Source organism: Cebus imitator, unplaced genomic scaffold (genome assembly GCF_001604975.1).
Source record: "Cebus imitator isolate Cc_AM_T3 unplaced genomic scaffold, Cebus_imitator-1.0 Scaffold206, whole genome shotgun sequence".
NCBI lineage: Eukaryota > Metazoa > Chordata > Mammalia > Primates > Cebidae > Cebus > Cebus imitator.
In genome coordinates, this window is record NW_016107521.1 from 444,170 (window position 1) to 472,091 (window position 27,922).

At 41.8% G+C, this 27,922-nt stretch overlaps 1 protein-coding gene and 1 long non-coding RNA gene across 3 annotated transcripts in view; one reads left to right on the forward strand and one right to left on the reverse strand.

The window, feature by feature from the left end:
- The window catches only part of ACO1 (aconitase 1), a 68,426-nt gene extending 45,068 nt beyond the window's left edge, over positions 1–23,358 (forward strand). Inside the window, exons 9-21 of one of the 2 annotated variants that reach the window (XM_017548312.2) lie at positions 1,015–1,115; positions 2,208–2,324; positions 3,743–3,902; positions 5,220–5,355; positions 8,101–8,185; positions 9,084–9,240; positions 10,330–10,454; positions 12,324–12,428; positions 13,154–13,296; positions 14,828–14,975; positions 18,989–19,111; positions 21,538–21,723; positions 22,643–23,358. In XM_017548312.2, coding sequence (XP_017403801.1) covers positions 1,015–1,115; positions 2,208–2,324; positions 3,743–3,902; positions 5,220–5,355; positions 8,101–8,185; positions 9,084–9,240; positions 10,330–10,454; positions 12,324–12,428; positions 13,154–13,296; positions 14,828–14,975; positions 18,989–19,111; positions 21,538–21,723; positions 22,643–22,756 — 1,700 coding nt within the window. In that variant the 3' untranslated portion in view covers positions 22,757–23,358. The remainder of the gene's footprint in view (positions 1–1,014; positions 1,116–2,207; positions 2,325–3,742; positions 3,903–5,219; positions 5,356–8,100; positions 8,186–9,083; positions 9,241–10,329; positions 10,455–12,323; positions 12,429–13,153; positions 13,297–14,827; positions 14,976–18,988; positions 19,112–21,537; positions 21,724–22,642) is intronic. The other variant, XM_037745620.1, reaches the window with a different exon arrangement.
- Positions 15,355–27,669, reverse strand: LOC119474061. The gene is made up of 4 exons (XR_005203364.1): positions 26,201–27,669; positions 24,028–24,152; positions 22,604–22,822; positions 15,355–15,493 (listed from the first exon to the last, which is right to left on the reverse strand). It is a non-coding gene; the product is annotated as an uncharacterized LOC119474061 (long non-coding RNA).
- Positions 27,670–27,922: the final 253 nt, after the last annotated feature.

The following is a 27,922-nucleotide window of genomic DNA, read 5'->3' on the forward strand; positions in this document are numbered from 1 at the left end:
CCTCCTGGGTTCAGGCAATTCTCCTGCCTCAGCCTCCCGAGTAGCCGGGACTACAGGCACGCGCCACCATGCCCAGCTAATTTTTTGTATTTTTAGTAGAGACGGGGTTTCACCATTTTGACCAGGATGGTCTCGATCTCTTGACCTTGTGATCCACCCACCTCGGCCTCCCAAAGTGCTGGGATTACAGGCGTGAGCCACCGCGCCCGGCCCAAACCTTGTGTTTCTAACCATCAGAGAAATGGTGGACTGCATGTCCATTGGGCATACTTCATGAGCATTATCTCCAACACCAGGATCTTGATAAGAGTTAAATAGCAAAGGGTTCAAAGTCATATTCTTGGTGATGCGGCAGAGCGAGTTAAGATTTTGAACTTTGGTGTCAAGCTCAGGTTTGGATTCTGGTTCTGCCGTTTACTGGCTGTGTTCCATGGGAAAGATTATTTAATCTTCTTGAGCTGCCATTTCCTCATCCATAAATGAGAATAATAATTGTACTTACATCATAAGACTATGATAAAGGATTAGAGGTTGAAGTAATACATTTAAAATGTTTAGGTCACAGTGCCCAAAAAGTGCTCAGTAGCCAGTGGTTTCGCTTGGGGTTGGGATGGTTTTTAATTTTAACAATGATCATGTGGAATGCTGAGTCTTTCTGGCCAGTTGAAGGCAAATGCATAGGTGTGCTTTGACAATTAGCTCAGGCATAAAACTCTCCTAATTAAAGGCTATACCCAAAAAGAGGGGAGTTATCTATAGATAGAACCAGAATATTTTTCAGAAAACAGTCACTTTGATAGGAACAGCACATTCATTAATGGCCTCCAGTTAAAAGCAGCATCAGTGGGAGAGTCAAACCATTATCCTGGAAGCTGGAAAATCAACAGAGCTGTTGGTGTGTAAGTGCAGTGTATGTTGTGTACTCAGATAATTGCTGATTGAAGTATCAGTTTATAAACTTCAACCAGGAAATACTAACCTATGTTACTTGTTACTCCTTAAAATGTCTTTTAGGTCGTGATGAAAATAAAATAAAGTACATTAAAAAGTATCTTCAGGCTGTAGGAATGTTTCGAGATTTCAGTGACCCTTCTCAAGACCCAGACTTCACCCAGGTATGAGAGTGCCTTCCACTGAGCATGTATTTCCTCTTCCTCAAGGCTGCAGTTTTAATTGTGTTTTTTCTTAGGGGAATGCATTGGTAGGAAATTAGTCACTGCCAAGGCATTACAAGGGAATGGAGTGTTAAAAGGTTGAAAAACCAAAAGGATAAGGAAATTGTAAAGATAATAATATAAGTTCTTACATTCCTACTGGCTTAATCATTGTAAGTTAAGTGTGCTCCCCTATTTGAACTACTGATTCATGCCTCTTACGTGAAAGACCATTGAAAGACTGATAAAGGAATAAGAATGATACAATGGAGACTCAGGGAAAAGGGTGGGAGGGGGGTGAAGGATAAAAGATTACACATTGCTTATAGTGTACACTGCTCAGGTGATGGATGCACCAAAACCTCAGAAATCACCACTAAAGAACTTATTCTAGACTTCATTACAGGAACAAGGCTGTTTAAAGGCTAAACCATCATTATTATAGACCTAGAAAGAAGTGAAGGTACAAATATGTCAGTTCTGTTTATCCTGAATACCTTTATTTTCTAAGGTGTAAACTGAATCCACATTTTTCTAGACCACAAGCTAAACTTGTCCTGTGACCCTTGTTAGTTTTCTTATTACATTGAGGAAAGGAAATATTCAATTAGACTAAGTCTCATTTCCTGGCATTGATAACTTAATGGCTACACCCCTCCCAGATCACCTTAAAAGTGTAATGGTTTATGTATGATTTTAACAGAAAACCCACCTTCAACCTAATTCAGCCACACAAAGCTTGATGAACTACCTCCAAGGATGGGCGAGTGGAGAACACTGGGCATCTGCAGTGCCCACCCTGTTCTGAGAGGTGGCAAGGCTGCCTGCCTGTCTCCTGCTACTTAAGTGCCCATTGTGATTTTGGGAAATAAATCACTTAAGATTAATTAAGAGGATTAAGGGAAACATTGGCTTCCTTGTTTTTAAATGTGGTAGTTTTGTTTATTTGCTTATTTTTATGGTTGTGATGTTTTAAATTCTCTGGCATGCTTTGGGTTTCCTCTTTGTGGGTATAATGAAAATTTTATAATTTATTTTCTTGTGAGTCAACAGGTTGTGAACTTAGATTTGAAAACAGTAGTGCCTTGCTGCAGTGGACCCAAAAGGCCTCAGGACAAAGTTGCTGTGTCCGACATTAAAAAGGACTTTGAGAGCTGCCTTGGAGCCAAGGTAGGGGCCTGGGGGAAGAGGTTGAATCCTGTCAACTTTACGCTTGCCTGGTTACTTACTGTCCAGGCTTTCACCCCACTTGATGATGAATCTTCCTGTAGCCTGTTTCTCCATTAAGTCCTTAATGACTTCCTCCATTAGCCACAAGCCAAGCAGCAAGAGCCATCAGAAACACAAGTCAACCCACCTTTTTAAGCTTGTCTGCTTTTCACAGGACCTTCACCATATTGTTTACTCACCCAAGATTTTCTAGTTGTTGTACCTTCGTGCATGCCCCTCCCTGCCTGAAAGTCTCTTCTCCTACTTGTCGTATTCTGTTCTGTGAATTCCATAAAACTTGGTTCAGATACTACTCTGCATTGGGGTCTCAGAATCTCATAGCAGAAAGTCATCTTTCCCTTGTTGGACACTTTGTGGCGCTTGGTCTGAAATATTTTGATAGCGTTCCGTATTCTTTAACCTACATTGTTGGTACTTTATTTGCATGTATGATTTCTGTTACGAGACTGTACATTTGAGAATAGGATTTATGTCTGAATCACCTTGGGAGCCCACAAGGTACCTAGCACAGTGTCTTATATGCAGTAGATTTTCAATGAACATTTTCCAAAGGAATGATGAAGATGTATCATCTATGAGACACCAGTATTATGGCAAATATTCAGCTGTACTTTGTGTTATTGATCATGATTTGTTGAATCTGGTCAAAACAGTGCCTTTTTAAAAATTTCCGGAAGGTTAGACCATAGTCTTCATCAGTCTATATCCATTAAACTGTACAATAATATCATAAATTTAGACCAAATTTGTAGTTTTAGCATTTACATTTTTGAGGTGGGAAGGACGTAAGTGTTACTAATTTCAATGCAGAGTAAGAATGGGATATCATGACTGCTTTTTGTAAAGATTTAAAAAGAGTAATTTTATTTTTTTGAGACAGAATCTTGCTCTATCACCCAGGCTAGCGTGCAGTGGCACATTCTTGGCTCACTGAAACATCCGCCTCCCGGTTCAAGCGATTCTCCTGCTTCAGCCTCCTGAGTCGCTGGGATTACAGGTGCCCACCACCTCACCCAGCTAATTTTTGTATTTTTAGTAGAGACAGGGTTTCACCATTTTGGCCAGGGTGGTCTCAAACTCCTGACCTCGTGATCCACCTGCCTTGGCCTCCCAAAGTGCTGGGATTACAGGCATGGGCCACCACAACCAGCCAAAAAGAGTAATTTTTCTGTAGCATTTCAGAGTTTACTTGCTGAGGTACTTATGCCTTGTTAAGAATTGGCCTTTAAAATTATACTTACCAAAGTATTCCTTCATCTAAAGTGAGAACTGTTGACTATATGTATGTTTTTTGCTCTAGCCAGAAACATGTATATTTTATATAAATATATTCCTATATATTTTTTTTCTTCTTTTAGCAAGGATTTAAAGGATTCCAAGTTGCTCCCAAACATCATAGTGACCATAAAACCTTTATCTATGATAACACTGAATTCACTCTTGCTCATGGCTCTGTGGTCATTGCTGCCATTACTAGCTGCACAAACACCAGTAACCCATCTGTGATGTTAGGGGCAGGTAAGTGCGTTTGACTCCATCTTCATGCACATATGCGTGTGTAGGTGGAAATAACCTGAAACATGTCCCAGGGTCTCAGCGTAGTTCTACATGTAGTTCCCTGAACCTCATCTTTTCCAGATACAGATATTTATTGGCCCATAAATATCTACACAATAAATAGTGTCCAAAGTTTTTAAAATAGAAGGTACACTGCCTAATAGTCTCTCTTGAGAATTAACACAGAAAAAAAGTAGAGGAAAGCAAAGGAAGCTGGATTTCAGGGAAAGCCTACGTTCTTATGTCAGACTCTAGAAGAAAAATAAAGTGTTGTCACAGACTTTGTTCTCTGTGAAACCCCTGAGCAGCAGGATTGAGTTCTGACTTGGATGCTGGGAGTTGTTTCTGAATGAGGCCACAGGGCACTGGCTGATAAAACCTGGGGCACCTGACCTGTTTCGCAATTCTGGTTAAGTTGTTAATATTTACATATACGGTTTTCCTACCATAAGGTCTCTTTAGTTTTCAAGTTTTTAGTCATCCCCAAAGCGTCTTTTGTGTCCATCAACAGACCAAACAGTGTCAACTGTTCCTTTTTATGAAGGAGACACGGGCATAAGGAAAACCTTCTTTGCCTGAGTCCATGTATTGCCACCTCAGCTTTCCTTGTCTGGTTTGGAGCAAACCACTCTTCTATAGGCAAGTCATCAGCTTGTCTGTGGCTTTTGGTCCTCTCATGCCCCCACCCCCACAGCTCATGTTTTTGCTACTTCTGTGTTACTTCCTAAGACAGAGCACCCAGTGTTCCAGTAGCAGTCTCTATATCTGGCAAAGTCCAGCAGCTCAGGAGCTCTTAATCCTTCACTTCAAGATATATCTGAACACTTGATTTTTATTTCTTGGCTGACTGTTCCCTGCCAACCAGCACACAGTTGATATAGTTTTAGAAAGTGCTTCTTCAATTATGATTTTCATCAAATTCAAACATAATTAGAAAGATCATTTTCCCTCAAAAAAATGAAAAGCTCATTTTATAATATATTCCTAAATGGGTTTAGGTTTATCTTTTGTAAAAAAAAAAAAAAAAAAGTAAGCAAATCTCTTTCTTCATTTCCTTGCCAAGTTTTGAGTTTACTGCATACATTTAAATAACTATTGGCCAGGGAGCCTTTAGATTTCTGTTTGGCAGCAGAAACAGCAGATAGTGCCAACATGAAGGGAGCATGGTCAGGTGGTGGCAGGAAATGCAGACTGAAGATAATCAGGCTCTTTTCCGAAGTGCACCTGGCACCTAGAGCAGGTGGCCAGCCACACTGCATCTGTGTTTACATTTCACAGGATTGTTAGCAAAGAAAGCTGTGGATGCTGGCCTGAACGTGATGCCTTACATCAAAACTAGCCTGTCTCCTGGGAGTGGTGTGGTGACCTACTACCTACAAGAAAGTGGAGTCATGCCTTATCTGTCTCAGCTTGGGTGAGGGAAGAGTTTTCTTTTGCACCATTGTTTTTGTTGAATTTTATTCCTCGTGTACCTTGCTGTGTCACCTTGTAACAGATATGAGATTATCTGATGATATCTAATTGCATGGTTGTTTATCAGATGGTAGAGACTTAAATCCTTACATTCCATCCAAAGAGGGCCCTCCCACATGGTTCTGCTGGTTGTTCATCACACAAGGGTTTACATTCCATCCAAAGAGGGCCCTCCCACATGGTTCTGCTGGTTATTCATCACACAAGGGTACCCTCTTAAGCGCAGAGCAGGGGATAAACTCGAGCTCGTGCTTAGCTTACCAAGCCTTGTGCTCTGATGTGGTTCTGTACCTTCCTAAAAGAGGGGCTGCCTTTTCTCAGTTGCACTGAGGTGTGTTATGGACTAGCAGTGGCTCTGCAACTGAGAGTCTGTCTTTTGATGTGAAAATAATTATTAAATATGGCTAAAATCATTCTGATTCCTTGAGGCAAATTAGTTTCAGTGGTGCATTGCTTAAAGATAGCAGTACAGGCCAGCCACAGTGGCTCACACCTGTAATCCCAACACTTTGGGAGGTGGAGGCAGGCAGATCACAAGGTCAGGAGTTCGAGACCATCCTGACCAACATGGTGAAACCCAATCTCTACTAAAAATACAAAAATTAGCTGGGCATGGTGGTGGGCACCTGTAATCCCAGTTGCTTGGGAGGCTGAGGCAGGAGAATGGCTTGAATCCAGGAGGTGGAGGTTGCAGTGACCCAAGGTCATGCTATTGCACTCCAGCCTGGGCAACAAGAGCGAAACTCTGTCTCAAAAAAAAAAAAAAAAGACAGCAGTACAGGCTGGGCGCGGTGGCTCATGCCTGTAGTCCCAAAACTTTAGGAGGCCAAGGTGGGCAGATCACAAGGTCACGAGATTGAGACCATCCTGGCCAACATGGGGAAACCCCGTTCTACTAAAATAAAAAAATTAGCCAGGTGTGGTGGCGCACACCTGTATTCCCAGCTACTTGGGAGGCTGAGGCAGGGGAATCGCTTGATCCCAGGCAGCTGTGGTTGCAATGAGCCAAGATTGTGCCATTGCACTCCAGCTTGGCAACAGAGCAAGACTCCATCTCAAAGAAAAAAAAAACAAAACAGCAATACATTGAGAAATGGTGTGTGTTGGGCAATTTTGTTGCTGTATGAACATCATAGAGTATACTTGCATGGACCTCAGTGGTATAGCCTACTACACACCTAGACTATATGGTGTGGACTACTGCTCCTAGGCTATAAATCTGTATAGTATGTTGCTGTACTGAATACTACGGGCAGTTGTAACCCAGGGGTATTTGTGTATCTGGACATAGAAAAGGTACAGTACACCAGGCACGGTTGCTCATGCCTATAATCCCAGCACTTTGGGAAGCCTAGGTGGGCGGATCACTTGAGGTCAGGAGTTCGAGACCAGCCTGGCCAACATGGTGAAACCCTGTCTCTACTAAAAATACAAAACTTAGCTGGGTGTGGCGGTAGGCGCCTGTCATCCCAGCTATGCAGGAGGCTGAGGCAGGAGAATCACTTGAACTTGGGAGGGGGAAGTTGCATTGAGCCAAGATTGCACCACTGCACTCCAGCCTTGGGCGACAGAGGGAGACTCCATCTCAAAAAATAAAAAATAAAAAAAGGTACAGTAAGAATACAGTGTAAAAGATAAAAAATGGTGCACCTATTTAGGGCACTTACCATGAAGGGACTTTGCAGGACAGAAAGTTGCTTTGGGTGAGTGAGTGAGTGAATGTGAAGGCCTAGAACATTACCATACACTACTGTAGACTTTATAAACACTGGATACTTAGGATACACTAAATTCATTTTTTAAAAATGTTTCTTTAATAATAAGTTAACCGTAGCTTACTTTTATTTTGCAGTTTTTTAAGTTTATTGAAACTCTTGACTCATAATACTTAGCTTAAAACAAACGTATAGCTGTTCCAAAGTATTTTCTTTATATCCTTATTTCATAAGGCTTTTTTTATTTTTGAAGTTTTATATTTTTACTTTTTAAACTTTTTTGTTAAAAGCCAAGACAGGCTGGGCACAGTAGCTCATGCCTGTAATAGCAGTGCTTTGAGAAGCCAAGGCAAGAGGATTGCTTCAAGCCAGGAGTTTGAAACCAGCCAAGACAACATAGTGAGACCCCTGTTTCTACCAAAAAACAATTGAAAACAATTAGCCAAGCATGGTGGTGCATGCCTGTAGTCCCAGCTACTCAGGAAGCTGAGGGTGCACGATGGCTTCAGCCCAGGAGTTTGAGGCTGCAGTGAGCTATGATCGCGCCACTGTACTCTGGTTTGGGTGACAGCGAGACCATGTCTCAAAAAAAAAAGAAAAACTAAGATAAACACACAGTTTAGGCCTACACAGGGTCAGGATCATCAGTATTACTGTAATCTCAGTACTTTGGGAATCCAAGGCGGGAGCATCCCTTGAGCCCAGGAGTTCAAGACCAGCCTGAGCAACATAAGGAGACCCCGTCTAAAAAAAATTTTTTGAAGTAAAAATATGAATAGTATTCTTCTTATGCTATATGATATGCTGTATCAGAATGCTCTCAAGAATGAAAGCTTTTAGAAATAGCACTACACTGGACTTAGTTCATGCACTGCAATTCCTTTTTGAACAGTGGTTTCCAGAAACTGTGACCAGCAGAAGGGCTCACTGAAAGTGATTCTTTTTTTGTGTGCTTCTCTCTCGGTGCCTAGGTTTAACGTGGTGGGCTATGGCTGCATGACCTGCATTGGCAATAGTGGGCCCTTACCTGAACCTGTGGTAGAAGCCATCATGCAGGTAATTGCAGAGGTGCCTGCAGGTCTTCGGAGCAGTTGTTTCTTTTCTTGTAACATGTGACAAAAATGCTGGTATTTTCAAGAAGGTCCATGGAAGCAGGGGATGTGGTTTCGAGTATGGTCTTTTGAGTTTAACTAAAATTACTAGCTGGGTAACCTTGGGCAAGTTCATTAACCTATCTGTGCCTGGGTTTTCACAACAGTATATTGGAGATGATAATGGTATCTATTTTACAGAGTTGTGAGAATGAAGATGATGATAAATCACTTCAGTGCAGAGACTGGCACTCAAGGAAATGCTCAGTTCTTGCTGGTTTTGACTACAAAGACCTCTACAGTTGTTCATTATAGGTATTGGGTTGGTGCAAAAGTAACTGGTTTTTGCCATTTCAGTGATGAAGACTGCAATTACTTTTGTACCAACCTAAATAATTTGAAAATTGTTTCAAAGTGAGACAAGTCTCCACACGGATGAATCTAAACTAAATTGCTTTGGCTTGATTTTTGTAAAAAAATGCTGAACCTTGAAAAATATTATTTGGTTTGCTTTGCATTAATTATAGAATCTATATAGGTCATTGTGACTTCCTTTAGCTGTTAGTTCTTTCTCACCTGTTCTTGGGCCCCAGGCAGCAATAACTAGTATGTTGCCTTCTAACTACCTGGTATTTTCTCAGGAGCAGAAATCACTAAACGTGTCTCTGCTTCCTTTGACCCAGAGTATCTCCCATAGGGACATGCCTGTGTACCCTTTTCCCCTCTAGTAGGAGAGAACCAGGTGAAAGGGCAGCTTAAAGGACTGTATCTTTGTGATGTGAAAACTCTCACAAATGTTCTGAGACAAGACGCCTAGTCAGTCTCTCCTTTTAGTGACCTGATTTTTTTCTTGCCTTATACAGGGAGACCTTGTAGCTGTTGGAGTACTATCTGGGAACAGGAATTTTGAAGGTCGAGTTCACCCCAACACCCGGGCCAACTATTTAGCCTCTCCCCCCTTAGTAATAGCATATGCAATTGCTGGGACCATCAGAATCGACTTTGAGAAAGAGCCACTGGGTAAGATTTTTTTGTGCGGCCATAATTTTTTTCCACTGAATTCAGAAATATTACTGGAAGAAAATTGCTGCTTTTTTAAATAAGAAAGGAAGCATAGAACCTCCAGGGATAAGACAACAAGGAGAATCTTCTTTATTCTCCAATACACAGCTAAGACTTAACTGCAGCAGTTAAAGCAAGAATCTAGTGAGGGTAAAGGATGATGAAAGGAAAATAGATGCCAAAAGGAATAGACATCTTGCTAGTCTGGTTTCTTCTATAGTTCCTCTTTCTAGCTCTCACTTTAATGATAGGCATTGTTTTAATATATACTCTATAGAAACATACTGCAGATATTTCAACTTCTCAAAATTCCGAAGAAATGATACATCACCTCCTTTCCTCAGATCAGCTTGCTTGCTTGGCCCCCCTCAATCTATTCTAAGCATAACAGATAATATGAAAACAGTGCCCCTGAAATTTACTTTTAGGAAATCATAACGTTAGAGGTACAGTTGACCCTCATTATTTGTGAGTTCTATACTGTAGAGTTTCCTAGTCACTAAAATGTATTTTAACCATAGTATGTTTACGGTCATGCACAGATCAGCACAAAGGGGTGAAAACTGTACGCCACTCAACGTGCCCGTTCTATGCTGAGGTCTGAGAAGGTGTCACTCTGCCCTCTTGTTTCAGCTCTCATGTGATATACAAGAATCCTTTTCTTAGTCTACTTAGTGCCATGCTTTTTGCATTTTTGTGCTTTTTGTAGTGATGCTGCTGTTCAAAATGGTCCTCAAGCGTAGTCCTGAAGTGCTATCTGGCGTTCTTAGCACAAGCAGACTGTGATGTGCATTGTGTTTAGATAGGCTTCATTCAGAAGAGTTATAGTGCTCTTGGCTGGAAGTTCAGTATCAGTGAGTCAACAATTTATATTAAATAAGGTGTCTCTCACATGAAGCAAGGTTATGTATTGATTGGTGACCACAGGCTCCCAGGAACCTCACCCTGTATTTCCCCAATGGCAATGATTCTGTATCCACTCATTCAGTGTTCACATGAAAATGGCATATTAGAAAGTTTTCTCATTAATAAACATTTCTTCCCCAGGAATAAATGCAAAGGGACAGCAGATATTTCTGAAAGACATCTGGCCGACTAGAGATGAGATCCAGGCAGTAGAACGTCAGTATGTCATCCCAGGGATGTTTAAGGAAGTCTATCAGAAAATAGAGGTGAGGTCCCACACTGCCCTCCCTGCCTCAGAGGATCTAAGGGAAGGCTGCTCCCTTTGTGTCCTATCTGTAGACCTCGAGACTAATGGGAGTATAAACTATAGAGAGTAACATTTATTCCTTTAGATAACTGGGGAAGTGGTTCTCCGTCATTTTTCTCCTGTGACTCGCATTTTTACAAATCCCATCTCCCCCAAATGTTCCCAGATTTGGACAAGCTGGTGACAGCCTAGAGAAGAAAGCCTCAGGTTCAACTCTCCAAAACTCTACCCCTTTCTAGGACACCCTGGGATGTGTGTCAGCTGTGGCTGGGACCCCTGGCGGCCACTATATTGTGTCACTGAAGTGGAGTCCACTGGTTGAATGCACCTCTCAGAATGTACTTTTGCATGCTTTAAAGAAAAATTGAGGCCACTCAGTAGGAAGTGCCAAACTACTGAAATGAAGAAACCTTTCCATACATTTTACAAATAGTAGGAAATATATGGGGCTCAGCATCATATTCTGAGACTCTTGCATATTATTCCTTCCCTGCCTTCTGCATTCAGCTGACCCAAGGGCTTCTGACTGGGGCTGGTGGTTTAAATGACAGAACTGTCTGGGGAGAGGGTGATGTAGGTGTGATGTTCACACACTGCACCCTCCACAGGTGCTGCTTGGGAGATGGTGTTAGGGAGCTTGGCAGACATTGTGCTAAATGTGTTACTCCAAAGGCCGAGTTAATGGACCTGTGGACAGAATTCAAACCAATTTTAATGCATAGCAGCTGTCATTTGCTACCCAGTATCTATGTAACCTGGAAGGCCATTTCCCAAAACACTCAGAGAGTAATTTCCCCTTTAGTACAATCTGGATTATTTAAGTTACTGATAAGCATATGCATTCATTGTCTATTACTGTGCAACAGATTACCCCAAAACATAGTCAGTTGAAACAACAAACATATAGTATCCCAGTTTCTGTGGGTCAAGAATCCAGGTACAACTTCACTGTATACTTTCACAGGGCTCCAATCAACATGTCATCTGGTGCTGTAGTCTCTGGAGGAGGTTTCCATTTAGGCTCACTCATATGCCTATTGGCAGAATCAAGTTCCTCAAGGGCTGTTGCACTGAGGTCCACCATTCCTCACTGGCTGTTAGCTGGAGGCTTCCCTCAGCACCTTGCTATGTGGGTCTCTTTATGGCTCACACATGGTAGCTGGCTTCCATCAGAGCAAGAGAGGGCAAGAGAGACAGAAGGCAGGTCTCAATAACCTAATCTAGGAGATAGTCACTAGCTTCAGCTCACACTCAACAGGAGGGGGTCAACTAAGGATGTGAATCCCAGGAGGCATGATCCCACCTGCCATCGTAGAGGCTGCCTATCACAGTGCACATGTATGATGTTGTTTGTTTTTTAGAGACAAGTCTCGCTTTGTCACCTAAAGCTGGAGTGCAGTAGCACCATCATAGCTCATTGTCCCCTCGAATTCCTGAGCTCAAGCAATCCACCCACCTCAGCCTCCTGAGTAGCTGGGACTACAGAGGCATGCCACCACACCCAAACAATTTTTTAATTTTTATAGAAACACGGTTTTGTCATCTTGCCCAGGCTGGTCTTTAACTCCTGGGCTCAAGCCATCCTCCCACCTGAGCCTCCCTAAGTGCTGGGATTAATAGATATGAGCTACCACACCCAGCCCACAGTGCCTATGGATTTTTAAGTTACTTAGCATGACACACTATTAGTATAAATGAACTCCTGTGTGTGGCTGAGAATAAAAATGGTTTCTAGTGTAACTTAGCTTTAATGTATGTTTTGTGTTTGCATATTAAATTTTCTCTAGAATGGGATATGACTAGATCTGCCTTTCTTTTCTTTTCTAAGACTGTGAATGAAAGCTGGAATGCCTTAGTAGCCCCATCAGATAAGCTGTATTGCTGGAATTCCAAATCTACATACATTAAATCACCACCATTCTTTGAAAACCTGGTATGGCTTTTTATTTTTTAACAAAATGAGTCCTTTGAAGGATTTCTTTCCTAATAATATCTACTTTATTACCGCATACTCTTGCTTTGACTACCCATTTGATGAAAACCTTTGCAAACCCAAGCAGATATTGCCGGGGAGAGTGTTGGGAGGCTGGGATATTTGGCTGCTGTGGGCCTACAGTTTATCTGTGCAGGGGTTCTGCGTGGATGTACACAGGCACCCTGGTGATTTGGTGCCACCCGGACTTAGACCTAGTAGAGTCTGAGGGACTGCTCCAGGAGAACATCCCTAGAACCTGCTATAGTGAACATTATACTCATAAAAACCAGGGACATTGTCCCTGAAACTGATGATCTAGAAGTTTATGCTCTCCTGGGTGGGTCACTGTGAGAAGGGGATGCAGTCAAGCTCAGGATTCCAACTATCCTCAGCATCTGAGGAGTTCTAGGGATGTGAAGAGAGAATGTCATTTGCAGCTGCATTACTGTTGCTTTTTGAGGGGATATTGCCAGTACTTCACCTTTTCTTCAAGACTGAGATATGTTTTGAGTAAATTCACCTTACTTTTCTTAGCATCTTTGATAAAAACTGGAACACTAGAATTTTCTGTGCATTGGTGTGGAACTATCATCTGGTTCAGGTGCATGGACCACCATTGTTGAGTATGATCTGCTTACTTGAGAAAACCTGGGCCAATGCTGACTTTTTGTATTCTTTGCTAGACTTTGGATCTTCAGCCCCCTAAATCTATAGTGGATGCCTATGTGCTGCTAAATTTGGGAGATTCAGTAACAACTGACCACATCTCTCCAGCTGGAAATATTGCAAGAAACAGCCCTGCTGCTCGCTACTTGACTAACAGAGGGTAAGTATGAGTGAGGTGGGAAGGACTAAAGGCAAAATTAGAGTAATAGAGTGAAGGAGGCCAACATTTCTCTTTTCACCTGGCCCTTTGGAATCAGATTCTTTGGTTTTTCACTGAGGCTTAACCCTGGGGCTTAAAAACCAATTACGTTTTCTGTTTGCTGCCCAACAGTTTCTATGGGAGAAACCATTAACATGTGAATCCCAACAAGGCGAAGGGGAAAGGGACCTTCTTTTGAGGAAGTGTATACATTAGGCCCAACTGTCATCCTTGCCCCGGAGTTGGCTGATCCTTCAAGTACAAGGCTCTGCTCTTAACCTGAGGCAGAGCCTGGCCTTGCCTGAGGCATAGGGCAGAGGCAAAACCTGAAATGCATTGCCAGGTCCTGGTTGAGAAACCTAAGGTTTACAGAGCACTGCATGGAGGATTTGCAGCTTACTCATCCACTTATCAGTTCTTCAGTCTCTTGCTGATACTCATAGGTATACCAGCATTATCAACTACTGTCTCATATTAATATTAATCAAGGTCAGTGGTTCTCTAATCATGTGAGGAGATAAAAATTCCTGGTTCCTATCCCCATCTCCTGAATCAACTCCTTCAGGGATTCTCCAGAGGAAATTTGAGGAAGACAATCCAAATACCTTTTTTCTATTGATTTTTGACCCCTTTTGAGGCATGAGCATTTCAGAGAATTCAATGAAAGCAAATCTAATGCCTTCTCAGAAAAATGCACATACCCACATCATTTTGCATAGTTTCAGGGGTTCCAAGACATACTCACCTGCTCCTGAAACCTATTAAATTCTCTCAGTCCAATTAACTAAATCATATTAACACATCCATCCCCTAGTATTTTAAGAAACAGCTCAGTGAACTGGTCACTGTGTTAATCATAAGGTGTTTTCTACCACCGCAAAGTTTCCTTTCCCTGAGGGTCCACAGACAAGATTTCCTCTGATTTGGGGACAAGAAATAGCTGTTCTATTTCTTTGGCACTGCTTCGATTTCTCGCTCATGAAATTTATAAGTTATTTTGCCAGTTGTGTTTCTTTCCTTTGCATTGAGTTCCTGATAACTCAGGGAAAGATTTGAAACTATTTCTGATTACTTAATAGAACATATTTTGTGTTTCCCCCTATTCCGAGCTCCATCTGATTTGCCTACCCTAAGTCTTCTCTTTGCTTCCATTTTCTCACTTATTTTTAATTTAGCTCTTTACCTTATATGAAGCTTTATAAGCTACCTACTAACAAAATATTTTTTAGAGTTCCTTATTTTTCTAACCAGATTTGAAAGACTTTGAGTTATTCTCAGAAGAATACTGATTTATGCCTCTCACCACCCCTTCTCACCTCTCTCTCTGTTCTCTGTTGAAGCTTTGGGGACAGCTTTTCTGCCGTGGAGAACAATGCTTAGGAGATTTAGAGAAATAGCCAGGTCTATGGTTTTTTTTCCTTTTCTTGGTATAAGCTAAGGTGAATCTTCGCTTGCTTCACTAAGCCAGCACCTTTCTTGCTTGCCTTCTTAGCCTAACTCCACGAGAGTTCAACTCCTATGGCTCCCGCCGAGGTAACGACGCCGTCATGGCACGGGGAACATTTGCCAACATTCGCTTGTTAAACAGATTTTTGAACAAGCAGGCACCACAGACTATCCATCTGCCTTCTGGAGAAATCGTGAGTATTGTGTTCTGCTTCCTGCAGACACTAGCATTTGTCAGCCTTGGCTGAGGTTGGATATTTACAGTTACTTATCTTTTGGTTTTAGTTTTTCTTCACAGCTCCATCCTACCTCAAACTAACCATAGTCCTCCTCACCAGGTGTCCATATGCATAAAATCTATCATTGACAATTCAAACCTTTTCTTGCTTAGAGATTCTCAACCGTGGTTTCATTCTCATTTCTTAGGAATTGAGCTTTGAGTGAAATTTCATTTAAAGTATTTGAAGGGGAAATACTGGGTTAAATTAAAGGATATTAAGAAGTGCTATTGTATGACTTTATTGGCATGTAATTTAATTCATCTAATCCACATGAAAAGAAGGAGTAGAGAGGTGCTTGGAGGCATGCTTTGGTTCTAACGGGAGCTACTAGGGTCAGTGGGTTGCAGCAGGCATTGTTTGCTCCCAGAGCTAGGTTATACTAGCTGTGGAGCCTTGAAATTATTTCCATCTCTGAGCCTCATTTCTCTCACCTGTGAAGTGAAAAAAAAAAATACCTATCTTGGAAGAAAGCTCTGAGGCTTAAAATGAAATTGACTGAAATATAAAACCTAGCGTAGAGTCTAGTACGTGTCATAGGTCTTTAGTGTCACTTCCCTTCCCAGTGAGTGTGGTAAAATTGTCTGAAAACTGTTTAAGAAATAACCATGCCAACTTATTTTAAAACAATAATAGTTAATATGTCTATGGCACTTAATTACATTCCAGGTGTTCTCCTAAGCTTTTTGCATATATTAAATTATATAATGCTGATAACAACCCCTTGAGTTAGGTACCAGGATTATCTGTGCTTTAAATTGAGAACTGAAGCATAAAGAGGTCATATTACTCTTTCAAGTCTCACAGTGGAAAAGCTGGAATTAAAACCCAGAAAGTCTGGCCCTTTACCACCACACATACTGCCTCACTCGTAACTGATTATGTAACACAAATCTGTTCTGTAGAGATGATCATTAATCATCAGGACCTAGCCCAGCAGATCCTTGTTCAGTGAATAGCAGAGGTCACAGAATATCAAATGAAAAAAAACATAAATGTTGAATGATGGAATACCCTAGAGACCAACAGGAAAGACTTGTGGTTATGGCATTGGGGGGCCCCTAATAAATATCATAGCGTACAGCTTACTCATTTACAAGCCCTGCATAACATAGAATTTCTAGTCAGATGTCTAGAGCCTCATCTGAAGAGACAGAATCAAGGATGAACAGACATTTGAGCCAAGACTTGAACGGGGGGTGAGGGAGTGCAAAAAGTAAAAGAAAAAAAATTGTATCCTCAGAGAAGAGTTCATTTTCTGTTGCTATGAAATAACAATCAGACAACAAGAAAGAACATTTTAAATTTAAAAAGGAAATTCAAAGGAGAAGTTGATTAGTCAAGAATATTTCCTAGAATATGTAACAGAAAGATAAGAGAAAAAAATGTAAGACCTGAACTCAGGAGGCCCTAACACAGACGTGCTAAAAAGAGAACAGACAAAATGCAAGAGAGGAAATTATTTCAAAACAAAATAAAAAGCTACAAGTAAAATTTGTAGCTCCCACGGAATGGTCTGAGATCCACATTGAAAAGGCCCACTGAAGGTCCATCTAAATAATTTTAAAAGACTTATTCCAAGTTATATCATTGTGAAATCAAGAGCAACCAAAAGGAGAAATCTCAACAAAACAGCTTACATGAAACAACAGGAAATAAGGACATGTTCCAGACTTCTTGTTGCTAGAAACTTAGACTGAGGAAAACGGTTTGCATTCTAAAATCTATGCCCATCAGACCACCAGTCAAATGCACTTAAAGTAATGACACATTCAGATATTCAAAAGCTTAAAAAAAATAGCCCTCGATACATTCCTTAGGAAGCTACTTGGCAGTGTGTTCACCAAAATGAGGGAGTAAACCAAAGGGGAAGACATAGGATCCAGATGAACGGAAGCCCCAGGATGCTAGTGAAGGAAGAGCCCTCTGTAACAGGAATGCATCAAGCTCAGAGAGCAAACAGCCCAAGTTGAAACAGGACTGAGAGCTCCAGGAATGACAGTGTCATGACAGAGATTTTAAAATGGTAGATTGCCTGATGTGTTTGAATGTCTTTACGGGAGATTTGTACTCTAGGGCTTAATTTTTACTATAGGGACATAGAAACAGGAAAAACAGAAAAAATGAACATTAGTAATTTTCAAAAAAATTCATTCAAAAAAGTGAAAATTACTAACTCCAGTAGAAATATGTCTTAAATTGCCAAGAAAAGGAAATCATAATACATTACCTCGCTCAGCTGTAAATAGTATTTACATAGTCATAACCATGCAAACAACAAATGCTGACTTACCAAAATAACTATATTGGGAGGTTGGGGAGAAGGGAGATGTTTGGAAGAGGAAAGATTAGGAGAAGTAAATCCTCAAAGTAGGAAACTGACAATAACAAAAATGGAGAAATGAAGAACAAGTAGTTTAAACATAATACCTAGAGGTATAAAGGCACAGTAACAGAAGAAATAGCTAAATGTTATATCCTCTGTAGAAGAGCGTAAGAGTGCAGGGAGCTGTTGCTTTCTAAGCTGTTGAGGGCTCTCAGCATGGCGCGTTCAATAGAAAGTCAGGAGATCTGAGTTCTAGACCTGCTTAGTCCCTCTGAGCTTGGGTAACATGATGTGCTTTGCCATGAGGTTGTCAGCTTTGCAGTACTTTTTAAAGCACACACTCTCGCATTGTTAATACCCAAAGCTGTAATCTCTGAAAATAACAGATAAGCTGTTTCTTTCTGGTCTTTGAAAGGATCCAGACAATTTAGTTGGACAGAAGAAGGTTTTTCACTGTTTCTATGACAGTTTTCTAGATTTATGAGTTCTGTATTGCTGAAGACATACAGAATCCTATCCAGGTTTAGGTAATGTCGTGTGAAATTAACCACAGGTTCCATCAGTACACCAAAATACAAATTTGTGAAAGCCTATTTGAGAGTTTTCTTTAGCTCCTGTCTCTCTTTTGAGGAATTTTATCTTCTGACTTATAGCCAGGAAAAATAATAGTACTGCTCAGCCACCAGAGATGATATCATGTGTTTGTAAACTCTCAGTTCAGCAGATATTCAGATTTCCTGTGAGAAATCTACTTGTATGTTTCTCATGTACTAAAATATTTATCTTTTTCTACCTTTAATTGACTTGGGCTTCCATTTGCATTTCTAGCATCGCTACCCTTGATTTTCATGTAGAAAAGTTTGCACTTTATATAATTTCAGAACTTGTTACCTTCTTTGTTTTGTTACCCTTTACAACTGACCTCACTGAGTTTCTGATATTGAGTCAGAATCAATGTTTAGGTTGGATTCTGTTTGAGTTTTACAATAGTTTTGTCTATGGAAAAGAAAAAAATCGGATATAGTTTCCTTTTGTCCCTGATGCCTTAGGATTCTAATGTGTTTATAAAACCAATAACAGGCATTTCTGTCAAAAGAATATAAAATGGTTTTTAAGAATACAAAATTTAAGGCCGGGAGCAGTAGCTTATGCCTCTAATCCCAGTACTTTGGGAGGCTGAGGTGGGAGGATCACTTGAGGTCAAGAGTTCAAGTCTGGCCAGCATAGTGAAACCCCATCTCTACTAAAAATACAAAAATTAGCTGGGCTTGATGGCGGGTGCCTGTAATCCTATTTACTTGGGAGACTGAAGCAGGGGAATCACTTGAAACCCAGGAAGCAGAGGTTGCAGTGAGCTGAGATCGTGCCACTGTACTCCAGCCTGGGTGATAGAGTGAGACTCTATCTCAAAAACAAGAATACAAAATTTAATTTGGTAGAAGTAAAAAGACCAAGATAATTGGGAATTTGTAGACCAGATATCTGATTAAGCAGACTTGGCCATCTGCAGACCCTTCTGGCCCTGCCCTCACCAGTGCTCAGGGGGCCTATGTCCACTCTTTGCCTCTCCTGCATTTGTAAAACTTCCTTTTCTCTTCTTCAGCTTGATGTCTTTGATGCTGCTGAGCGATACCAGCAGGCAGGCCTTCCCCTGATCGTTCTGACTGGCAAAGAGTACGGTGCAGGCAGCTCCCGAGACTGGGCAGCTAAGGGCCCCTTCCTGCTGGTGAGTATGAAGCAGAGACATCCCAGGAGGCAGCTCCCCTCTGAACTGGGAGGGTGCCAACAAATCCTGTTCCTTTACTTTCCAAGATGTCATGGAAGAGCAGGGTGAAAAAAAGCAGGTAGTGTTTATTCTTTGCCTGTTTCTTGGTGGCTCTGGATTTATTTTACTTGGTGAAGGACTATGCAGAGTTGAACTGGATCTGTCATTCATTAATGGAACTTGGGCGTGTGTCTATAGAACAGTTTTGGGAACTCTGAAGTCTTTGAAAACATATCCAGAAGAGTACATGTATGTCTTTCAGAGGGAGAAGTTTCATGGCTTTTTTTTTTTTTTTAACATTCTCAGAGGTTGAGGAACCAAAATTTATTCAAGTCCTTTGTTCTGGGTGAATGTCAGGGATAAACCAGGGCTATTGTATTGTCTGTCAGGGTTACAAAAGAGAAAAGGAGCTTGCACTTTTTCAGGAGTTACTTTGGCAAGAATGCGTTCTAAGTCTCTTGGAAAACTGAGAGAATCACTTTTTACAATTGCTCTTCACTGCCTATGAAAATCTGCTTATGGGCTCTTGAGAGAGGGAGACTCGCTCTGCATATAGGCAGGCAGCTCTTTAGAACCTTCAGCCATCTCGGGGCTCCACCTCTTGAGGTGTCCCCATAGAAGGGGCCATGCAGGGAGCAGAGAGCTTTTTTACCTCTTGAGCATTTGCTTGCCCTAAAACCAGAAAAGAATTGTGCCACCGAGCCGGAATCTTCAGGGTGGGGTAAAAATGGCTTGCCTGATGTCCATTTAAATCATTTATGGCTTGCAAATTAATGTACTTGGGAAACACTAAGTTCATATCCACAGTACAGTAATAAAAATGTGGCTGTCTGGCACACAGTTCTCCAGACATCTAGGCTTCTGAAAATGTCTTTGAACATCACACTAACTGGTTATTTTGCTCCGAGGATTTAGAAATGTTCTCTGATTAGTTGGTAGTAGGTCAAAGGCCTATCTTTTCTGTAAACTACTGAAAAGAACCAGATAATTGTAGAAGAAAAGGATTTTAGGAAGGTGATTGGGAGTAGTAGCCAAAATGAGACCCAGGCAGTGAGCACTCAGGGAGCTGTAAGATCTGATAGAGGATAAGAAGAGAACTGGCCCCCAGGGGTTCTCTAGAGTCCACACTTTGTATAGAACCACTGAGCTCTGGCTGCCCAGGAAAACATATGCTCTTCTGTTCTGTAGCTGTCCGGGCTGGGCCACTCAGCTGTGCTGGACTGTACTTACCAGAGAGCAGTGGACAGCTATGATTTACAGCTTCTGAAGCACAGCAGCATGGCCTTTACACAGAGCTAGTGACCTGAATAGTGTGTGTTTAGAAAGCTTTCTACTTCCCCAGAATACATCCATCTATACCTAAATCCCTGGAAAATATCTACTGCCCCAAAGAGTCTGCAGCAGTGCTTCCCAAGTTTGGAAACAGAGGATTTTTTTTTTTTTTTTTTTAATACCTGTGCTTGGATCTTATCTCCAGAGATTCTGGTTTAATTGATAAGGAGAAAGGCCTGGACATTGGGATTTTAAAAGATTTCCCTGGTGATTCTGATAATGCAGCAGTGGTTGAGAACCACTGTACTATAGTTCATAGTCCTCAAAATGATAAGAATCACCAGCCCCCCACCCCCACCCCATACTCCCTGCAAGATATTCTGATACAGCAGATCTGGGATAGTACCCAAGTTTCTTTGTTTTTAACAAGCTCCCAAAGTAACCCTGGTGTTGGGCATCTAAAAGTGTGCCCAAGACACCTCTTAGGGTATTTTAATATTTTATGACAGTTATTATTAATAAACTAATGGGGGAGTTCTAGTTAATGGAGTACTATGCTTCATTGCTGTATATTGCCAATTATAGATTCCCAATAAAACATTCTTTAAGCTTAATATCAATACCGTATTCAACGCAATATGATCTTTGAAGCAGCAAGTGTAAGAGCAGTACACAAGAGGCAATCATTTACTTTATCTGTGGTATGTTTTAAAGTTGCATTTTTTTATAATAGGGAAAAATTTTATGTTGTTTTATGATGTGGATTCCAGATACAATGTAAGTTGCTAAGACATGTTATATCACTTGTCAGACTCCATGGGTCCAGATACCAGCACTGACTCCCTGGGTAAAAGGGGACAGTAAGAGCATCTCCATCCCCAGGTTAGTGGAGGGTAGAATGAGAGGAATTATTTAGGTGCTTACATAGTGCCTTTACATTGTAGGCAATCAGTAAAGACTATTCTGTTATTTATCACTAGAGGATAACATTGTATGTAAAATATTAATAGGTACTTACAAATAATTTAGGCGTGACAACAGTTCTAACGTGTTTATAAATCTGTGTATCCAAAGAAAAGACTGGAACTGTGTCTCATCTACGCTCTATTCATCAGGGAATCAAAGCTATCCTGGCTGAGAGCTATGAGCGCATTCACCGCAGTAACCTGGTTGGCATGGGGGTGATCCCACTTGAATATCTCCCTGGTGAGAATGCAGATGCCCTGGGACTCACAGGGCGGGAACGATACACTGTCATTATTCCAGAAAACCTCAAACCACGAATGAAAGTCCAGGTCAAGGTAAGCTGGAGCATCTCCGTGCCAGGCCCCTTCAAAAGGGGCCCCTTGTTTGTAACCAATCTTGTTAGAAGGAAATGAGTGAGGTTTGGAAAGCAAAAAATACCACTCAGTAGGACTGCATTAGACTTAGGAGTCCTACTGGCACCTTTTCTACCTGCCTTCACAACCCAGGATGATGCCTATGGATTTATTAATTTCTCTGTTTATTCAGTTATCCTCAGTTCCATTCTTACCTCCCACCTCTCTGTCCCCTGTTCTCCCCAGTCTCACTTAGCCCAGAGGCAGAGGATTGTGATGAGAGCTCAGGGATGTGACATTTCGTATTACCTAAAACATTTTATTAAAAAGCTGTGAGCAATAGATACACTTATCCCTCCCTAAGCCTGCCCATAGGCACCAGGCTTTGATTAACCCAAGAGTGAAAATGACACATCCTTAGGCAAGGTAAAGTACCCAGGTCCCGGGGGTATTCAGTGCCCCGGGGAGGCAGTGCAAAAGTCTGTATCTCAGATAAGCAGGTGGGCCAGCTGCCTAAGGGACAGCCTTAATGAAACCTCTGCTGATTGGGTACTCCCTGTGGACAGAAGTATCCAGAGGTTTAAAAAAACATTATCCCTATGTCATTAATAGCTACTGCCCTGAGAAGCTATTTTTACTTCTTAGATGCCTCTCTCCCTCATTTACAGCCTGCAGTGCTTTTCAAGCTTTAACGGGCAAAGCAGCCTCCCAGGGATCTTGCTGAAATGCATCTTCTAATTTAGTGGGTCTGGGCTAGGGCCAGCGGCCTTGCATGTCCCCATGTGCTGCTGGTATTGCTGGAGTGTGGACCACACCTGAGGGGCAAGGTGGGCAAAATCTCCTCCCAACAGAGCTGTCATACCTCCTCCCTCAACAATTCTTCCATCTCTTTGTGCCGCAGCTGGATACTGGAAAGACCTTTCAGGCTGTCATGAGGTTCGACACCGACGTGGAGCTCACGTACTTCCTCAACGGGGGCATCCTCAACTACATGATCCGCAAGATGGCCAAGTAGGAGACCTGCACTTGGTGCTGTACCCAGGGAGGAAAGTATGCACCAGCCAAGGCGTTGGTGCCATTCCTGTAGGCACAAAACCAGAAGTTTTTACATTCTCTATTTTTGTTAAAAACTCAGTAGTGCCAGAAACAGAGAACCAAGCTTGTCTTTAAAGTTACTGATCACGGGATGTTGATTTTTCACTGTTTGTTTCCTATTAATCAGCTGAACACAAGCAAACCTTCTCAGAAGGTATGTACCCTCTTATTGTTCCTCTCTTATACTCTACTCAATGAAACTTTTCTCTTGAGGGTCATTTTGCTTTCTATATTATACCAGTGTTAACTGACATGGACCTATATAAGAACTTTTCACACTTCAAATCAGAGCAGTGATTCTCTCTCCTTTTCCTTCAGAGTCAATCATCCAGACACCTCATGGACAATTCGGGTGTTGGAGTTTTTTTGATTTGTACCTTTTGATAGATCAGCATAAAAAGAAATGTGAAGTTGTCTTTTTACTATCTTTTCATTTGTCAAGAGGAGACCTTTGTTGGGAGGCAGTTTGGGAAAACACAACATTTCTAATATGAATGAAATGAAATCTATTTTCAATGAAAACTTGTTGACTTTGAGTTTTTCTGTGTGTGTGGCTAGAGTTTTGGGATGTTTAGAGCAGAGTGAATCCATTAGGAAGCCTGAATAACGTTCATATTCTCCGATTTTTATGCCTCTATCAGAACTGTACAGGTATAACGGAAATGTTTAGGAACCATTCTACTCTGCCCTGTTTGGAAGCAGACAAGAAGGAAGAGTAGCCTGGTAGCAGTAGCAATGATGTAAGTATGTAAGGAAAAGCAGATGATAGGTTTTGCTCCTTTTTACCTCTGTAGCCATTTCTGGGCATGTCTTAGTTTGCTCAGGCTGCTATAATGTAATCCTGTACACTGAATGGCTAAAAGAACAGAAATGTATTTTCTTTTTTTTTTGAGACGGAGTTTTGCTCTTGTTACCCAGGCTGGAGTGCAATGGCGCGATCTCGGCTCACCGCAACCTCCGCCTCCTGGGTTCAGGCAATTCTCCTGCCTCAGCCTCCCGAGTAGCCGGGACTACAGGCACACGCCACCATGCCCAGCTAATTTTTTGTATTTTTAGTAGAGACGGGGTTTCACCATGTAGACCAGGATGGTCTCGATCTCTTGACCTCGTGATCCACCCGCCTCGGCCTCCCAAAGTACTGGGATTACAGGTGTGAGCCACCGTGCCCGGCCCAGAAATGTATTTTCTTACAGTTCTGGAGGCTGGAATTCTGAGATAAAGTTCTAGCCACTTCATTTTCTGGTGAGGACACTCTTCCTTGCTTACAGATGGCCACGTTTTTGCTTGTTCTCACAGGGCATTTCCTTGATGTGTGCCTGGTTGGGGGAGAGAGAAAATGAGGTCTCATGTCTCTTCTTACAGCAACACTAATTATATTGGATCAGGGTCCCACTCTCATGGATACCCAAGAAAGCTGGTGGTATTATAACTTAGTTCAAGTCCAAATGCCTAAAAACCTGGGGAGGGGCATGGGGAATGCTGGTCTAAGTCCTGGAGTCTGAGTGCCCAAGAACCAGCAGAAGCTGTGATGTCCAAGTATAGGAGGGCGGGATCCTTCTAATGAATTTCTAATGTGGCCTGGTCATCAGAACAGCTGGGATCTAATCCTCTTTCTACTTCTCAACAGATGAGGAATCAACACGGGTTATTTAGCATCCCTCTATTTGTGCTCCTGGGGATCTAATTTATGTTCATTAAAAAAAAAAATTACAACAGCCAGGTGCAGTGGCTCACACCTATAATCCCAGCACTTTGGGTTGCAAGGTAGACAGATCACCTGAGGTCACAAGTTCCAAGACCAGCCTGGCCAACATGATGATGAAACGCAATCTCTACTACAAATACAAAAATTAGCCAGGGGTGATGGTGGGGACCTCTAATCCTAGCTACATGGGAGGCTGAGGCAGAGGCTACAGTCAGCCGAGATCGTGCCATTGTACTCCAGCCTGGGCTACAAGAGTGAAACTGTCTCAAAAAAAGAAAAAAAAGAACTCCATTGTACAAAAAGCCTGTGATCCTCAAATTAGGATCAGTCCTAGAATAAAAACACTAAGAATGGCTGAGAAAACAGACCTCCACCGTCTTGCTCCCCATTACTGAGCAGCTGGGGAGCTATCCAGCTCCCCACATTCAGTGGCTCCTATAGTCTGAATGTTCATATCCTCCCCAAAATTCATATGGTGAAACCTTAACCTCCCAGGTGATGGTAATAGAAGTGGGGCCTTTGGTAACAGAAGCTAAGCTGGGCCCTCTGGATGGAGCTAGTGCCTTTTAAAAGAGTCTCAAGAGACACCCCCTCATCTACCCTGGGAGAACACAGCAAGAAGGCACCATCTGTGAACTAGAAAGTGGGTTCTCACCAGATACTGAATCTGCCAGTGCCTTGATCCTAGACTTTGCAGCCAGAACTGTGAGAAATTTGTTTATAAGCCACAGAGTTCACCATATTTAGTTACAGCAGCCCAAGCAAAGACGATGGTTATGAGGAAACAGATTATTGTGGCTAGACTAACGGAATGGAGGTCCCTTAACTCCAAATACACCCTCTGTCCTTTTCAGTAAAAGTATCTAGGCCAGGCACAGTGGCTATAATCCCAACACTATGGGAGGCCGAGGCTGGAGGGTTACTTGAGCCCAGATGTTTGAGACCAGCCTGGGCAACACTCTACCAAAAGAAGAAAAAAAAAATTAGCCAGGTGTGATGGTATATACCTGTGGTCCCAGCTGTTCAGAAGGCTGAGGTAGGAAGATCATTTGAGCCTGGGAGGTCAAGGCCATGATCACTGCACTGTACTCCAGCCTGGGTAACAGAGAGACAGACACACACATACCCGCACCTTGGCCAGTGTCTCAACCTTGCCCACTAACAAGGCTAAATAAACCAACTTGGTTTTTCCTTAAGGAAAAAACCATCTTACTATTCAAATTAAAAATATTCTTCTCCCTCCCATATTCTTTGGGAATGAATATTCCCATCTTGGTTCTTACAGTTTTCCAAATTTATTACTGCTTGATCCTTCCTAGGGAAAAAGGCATACCTGGCATCCACAGCAAACTAACAGTTAATATTTTTAATGTAGCAAATAAGGAAGAGGGATGCCCTTCATGTGTATTTACACACTAGATTTTTATGGTACATGGAGAGTAATCTAGGGGAAAGATATATTAGGCATGACTCTTAGCTATGGTAGAAGCACAACTCAAATTGGCTTAAGCAAAAAAAAAAAAAAAAAAAATAGCTGGCTGATAGAACTTGAGGAACAGTGGTGGCCGTGACTGTGGACTTGATTGGATCTTGTGACTCAAAGTCAAGTTCCCTTACATTTGCCCCTCCAACCACCCCCCATCCCTCTGCCAATCATACCTTCTGTTGGCCTCTGCAGTAGAGTGGCCTCTTCTCCTGGGCTCTTTCATATGCCAGGGGATATGGCCAGGTTCTGGGGTAACCATTAATAGTATGTGATCTTAGAGATTTGTCTCCCAGTTATTCCCTAGGGAAAAAATATTGGGGAGTTTTTAGTCACTTAAATGAAGAACGTTATTTCTGGCAGTTTCCCTTTCAGGGCTCTATTAGGACTGTGGAGTAATGCACCGGGTTATGTGGGAGCAATGCAGAGCCACTTTTGAAAAACAGTAACCAAGGTTCTACTGGCTGCCTTCTTAGGACATTATTAAATGCCATGAACACAAGTGGAATATAACACCCAGCCAGTTTCTTTTCACCCAGACAGCATAATTATCATGAACAAAGATTATATAAACGATAGCTGATATTCTTAAGTTTTAAAAGTTGGCATCCCAAGAGTGAATCCTACATATTAAATACAAATTTGTTGAATGAAATTTGTAGTTTTATTTTATGGTATAATGAAAGAGAGTTCCAGGCATGCTCCTCAAATTTGGTTCTAGTTGTCTTCTCGTATGCAGGCTGGATACCTGCTACTGTGCTTCTACAGGATGTTAACAGTGTTCCCTGAGTAAAACAGACCCAGGGTCAGTACATTTGGGAACAGTTAAACGGGTTTTATCACTGCAGAACAGACACAAGGACAACGTGTGCTGTAAATCACTGTTTGCAGGGAAGGTGGCAGCAAATGGCACAGAAACCCACCTGACCACAGAGTGCTTTCTTCTGGGTGTCTCACACACTATGCTCCACAGGATACTCTTAAGAAACACTGAGCTATGGTTGGTTTGTTGTTTGAAATTCAAATAACAATGAATCAATTTGAAGGACAGGAATCAGTTTACTGACCTGGTGTTGAGATGACTGCCTCTTCATTTCAGGATGAAAATATCACAGCATCAGCACAGGCCAGGACCACAGAGATAATAAGGTGGTGACTGTATAACAGGTTGTGTCTGAACCACAGGAACTTCAAAACATGTACATGGCTGGACACCCTGCCAGGATGTAGTAATGGGGCTGGGCATGTGTCCATGAAAAAGACTCCCCAGTTGGTTTTAAAATGTGGCCTTCAGTATAGAAATAAATTACCAGCATTTAGGAGTCAGTCAAGAGATTGCAATTCCTAAAAGCCTACCTACTCATTTCTTTGATTCAGTACATATTAACCAAATGCCTACTTCGTTCAAGTCCATACCTGGCAATGGCATTATTCCATTAAATGTCAAACAAAGAAATGCTACGTTTTCCTTATTTCACTTCAGTCTGCCTGTGACTGAATCCAAATTGAATCATTTACATACTTAAAAGAACTTTTCTTGGCTGGGCATGGTGGCTCATGCCTGTTATCCCAGCACTGTGGGAAGCTGAGGCAGGTGGGTCATCTGAGGTCAGGTGCTCAAGACCAGCCTGACCAACATGCTGAAACCCTGACTCTATGAAAAGTACAAAAAATTAGCCAGGTGTGGTGGAGGGTGCCTGTAATCCCAGCTACTTGGGAGGCTGAGGCAGGAGAATCACTTAAACCCAGAAGGCAGAGGTTGCAGTAAGCCAAGATCGCGCCATTATACTCCAACCTAGGCAACAGAACAAAGACTCCAGTTCAAAAAAAAAAAAAAAAAAAACTTATGAAATTTATTTCTAGTAGATGTTTTACACATCATATTGGAGTTCTTAAAT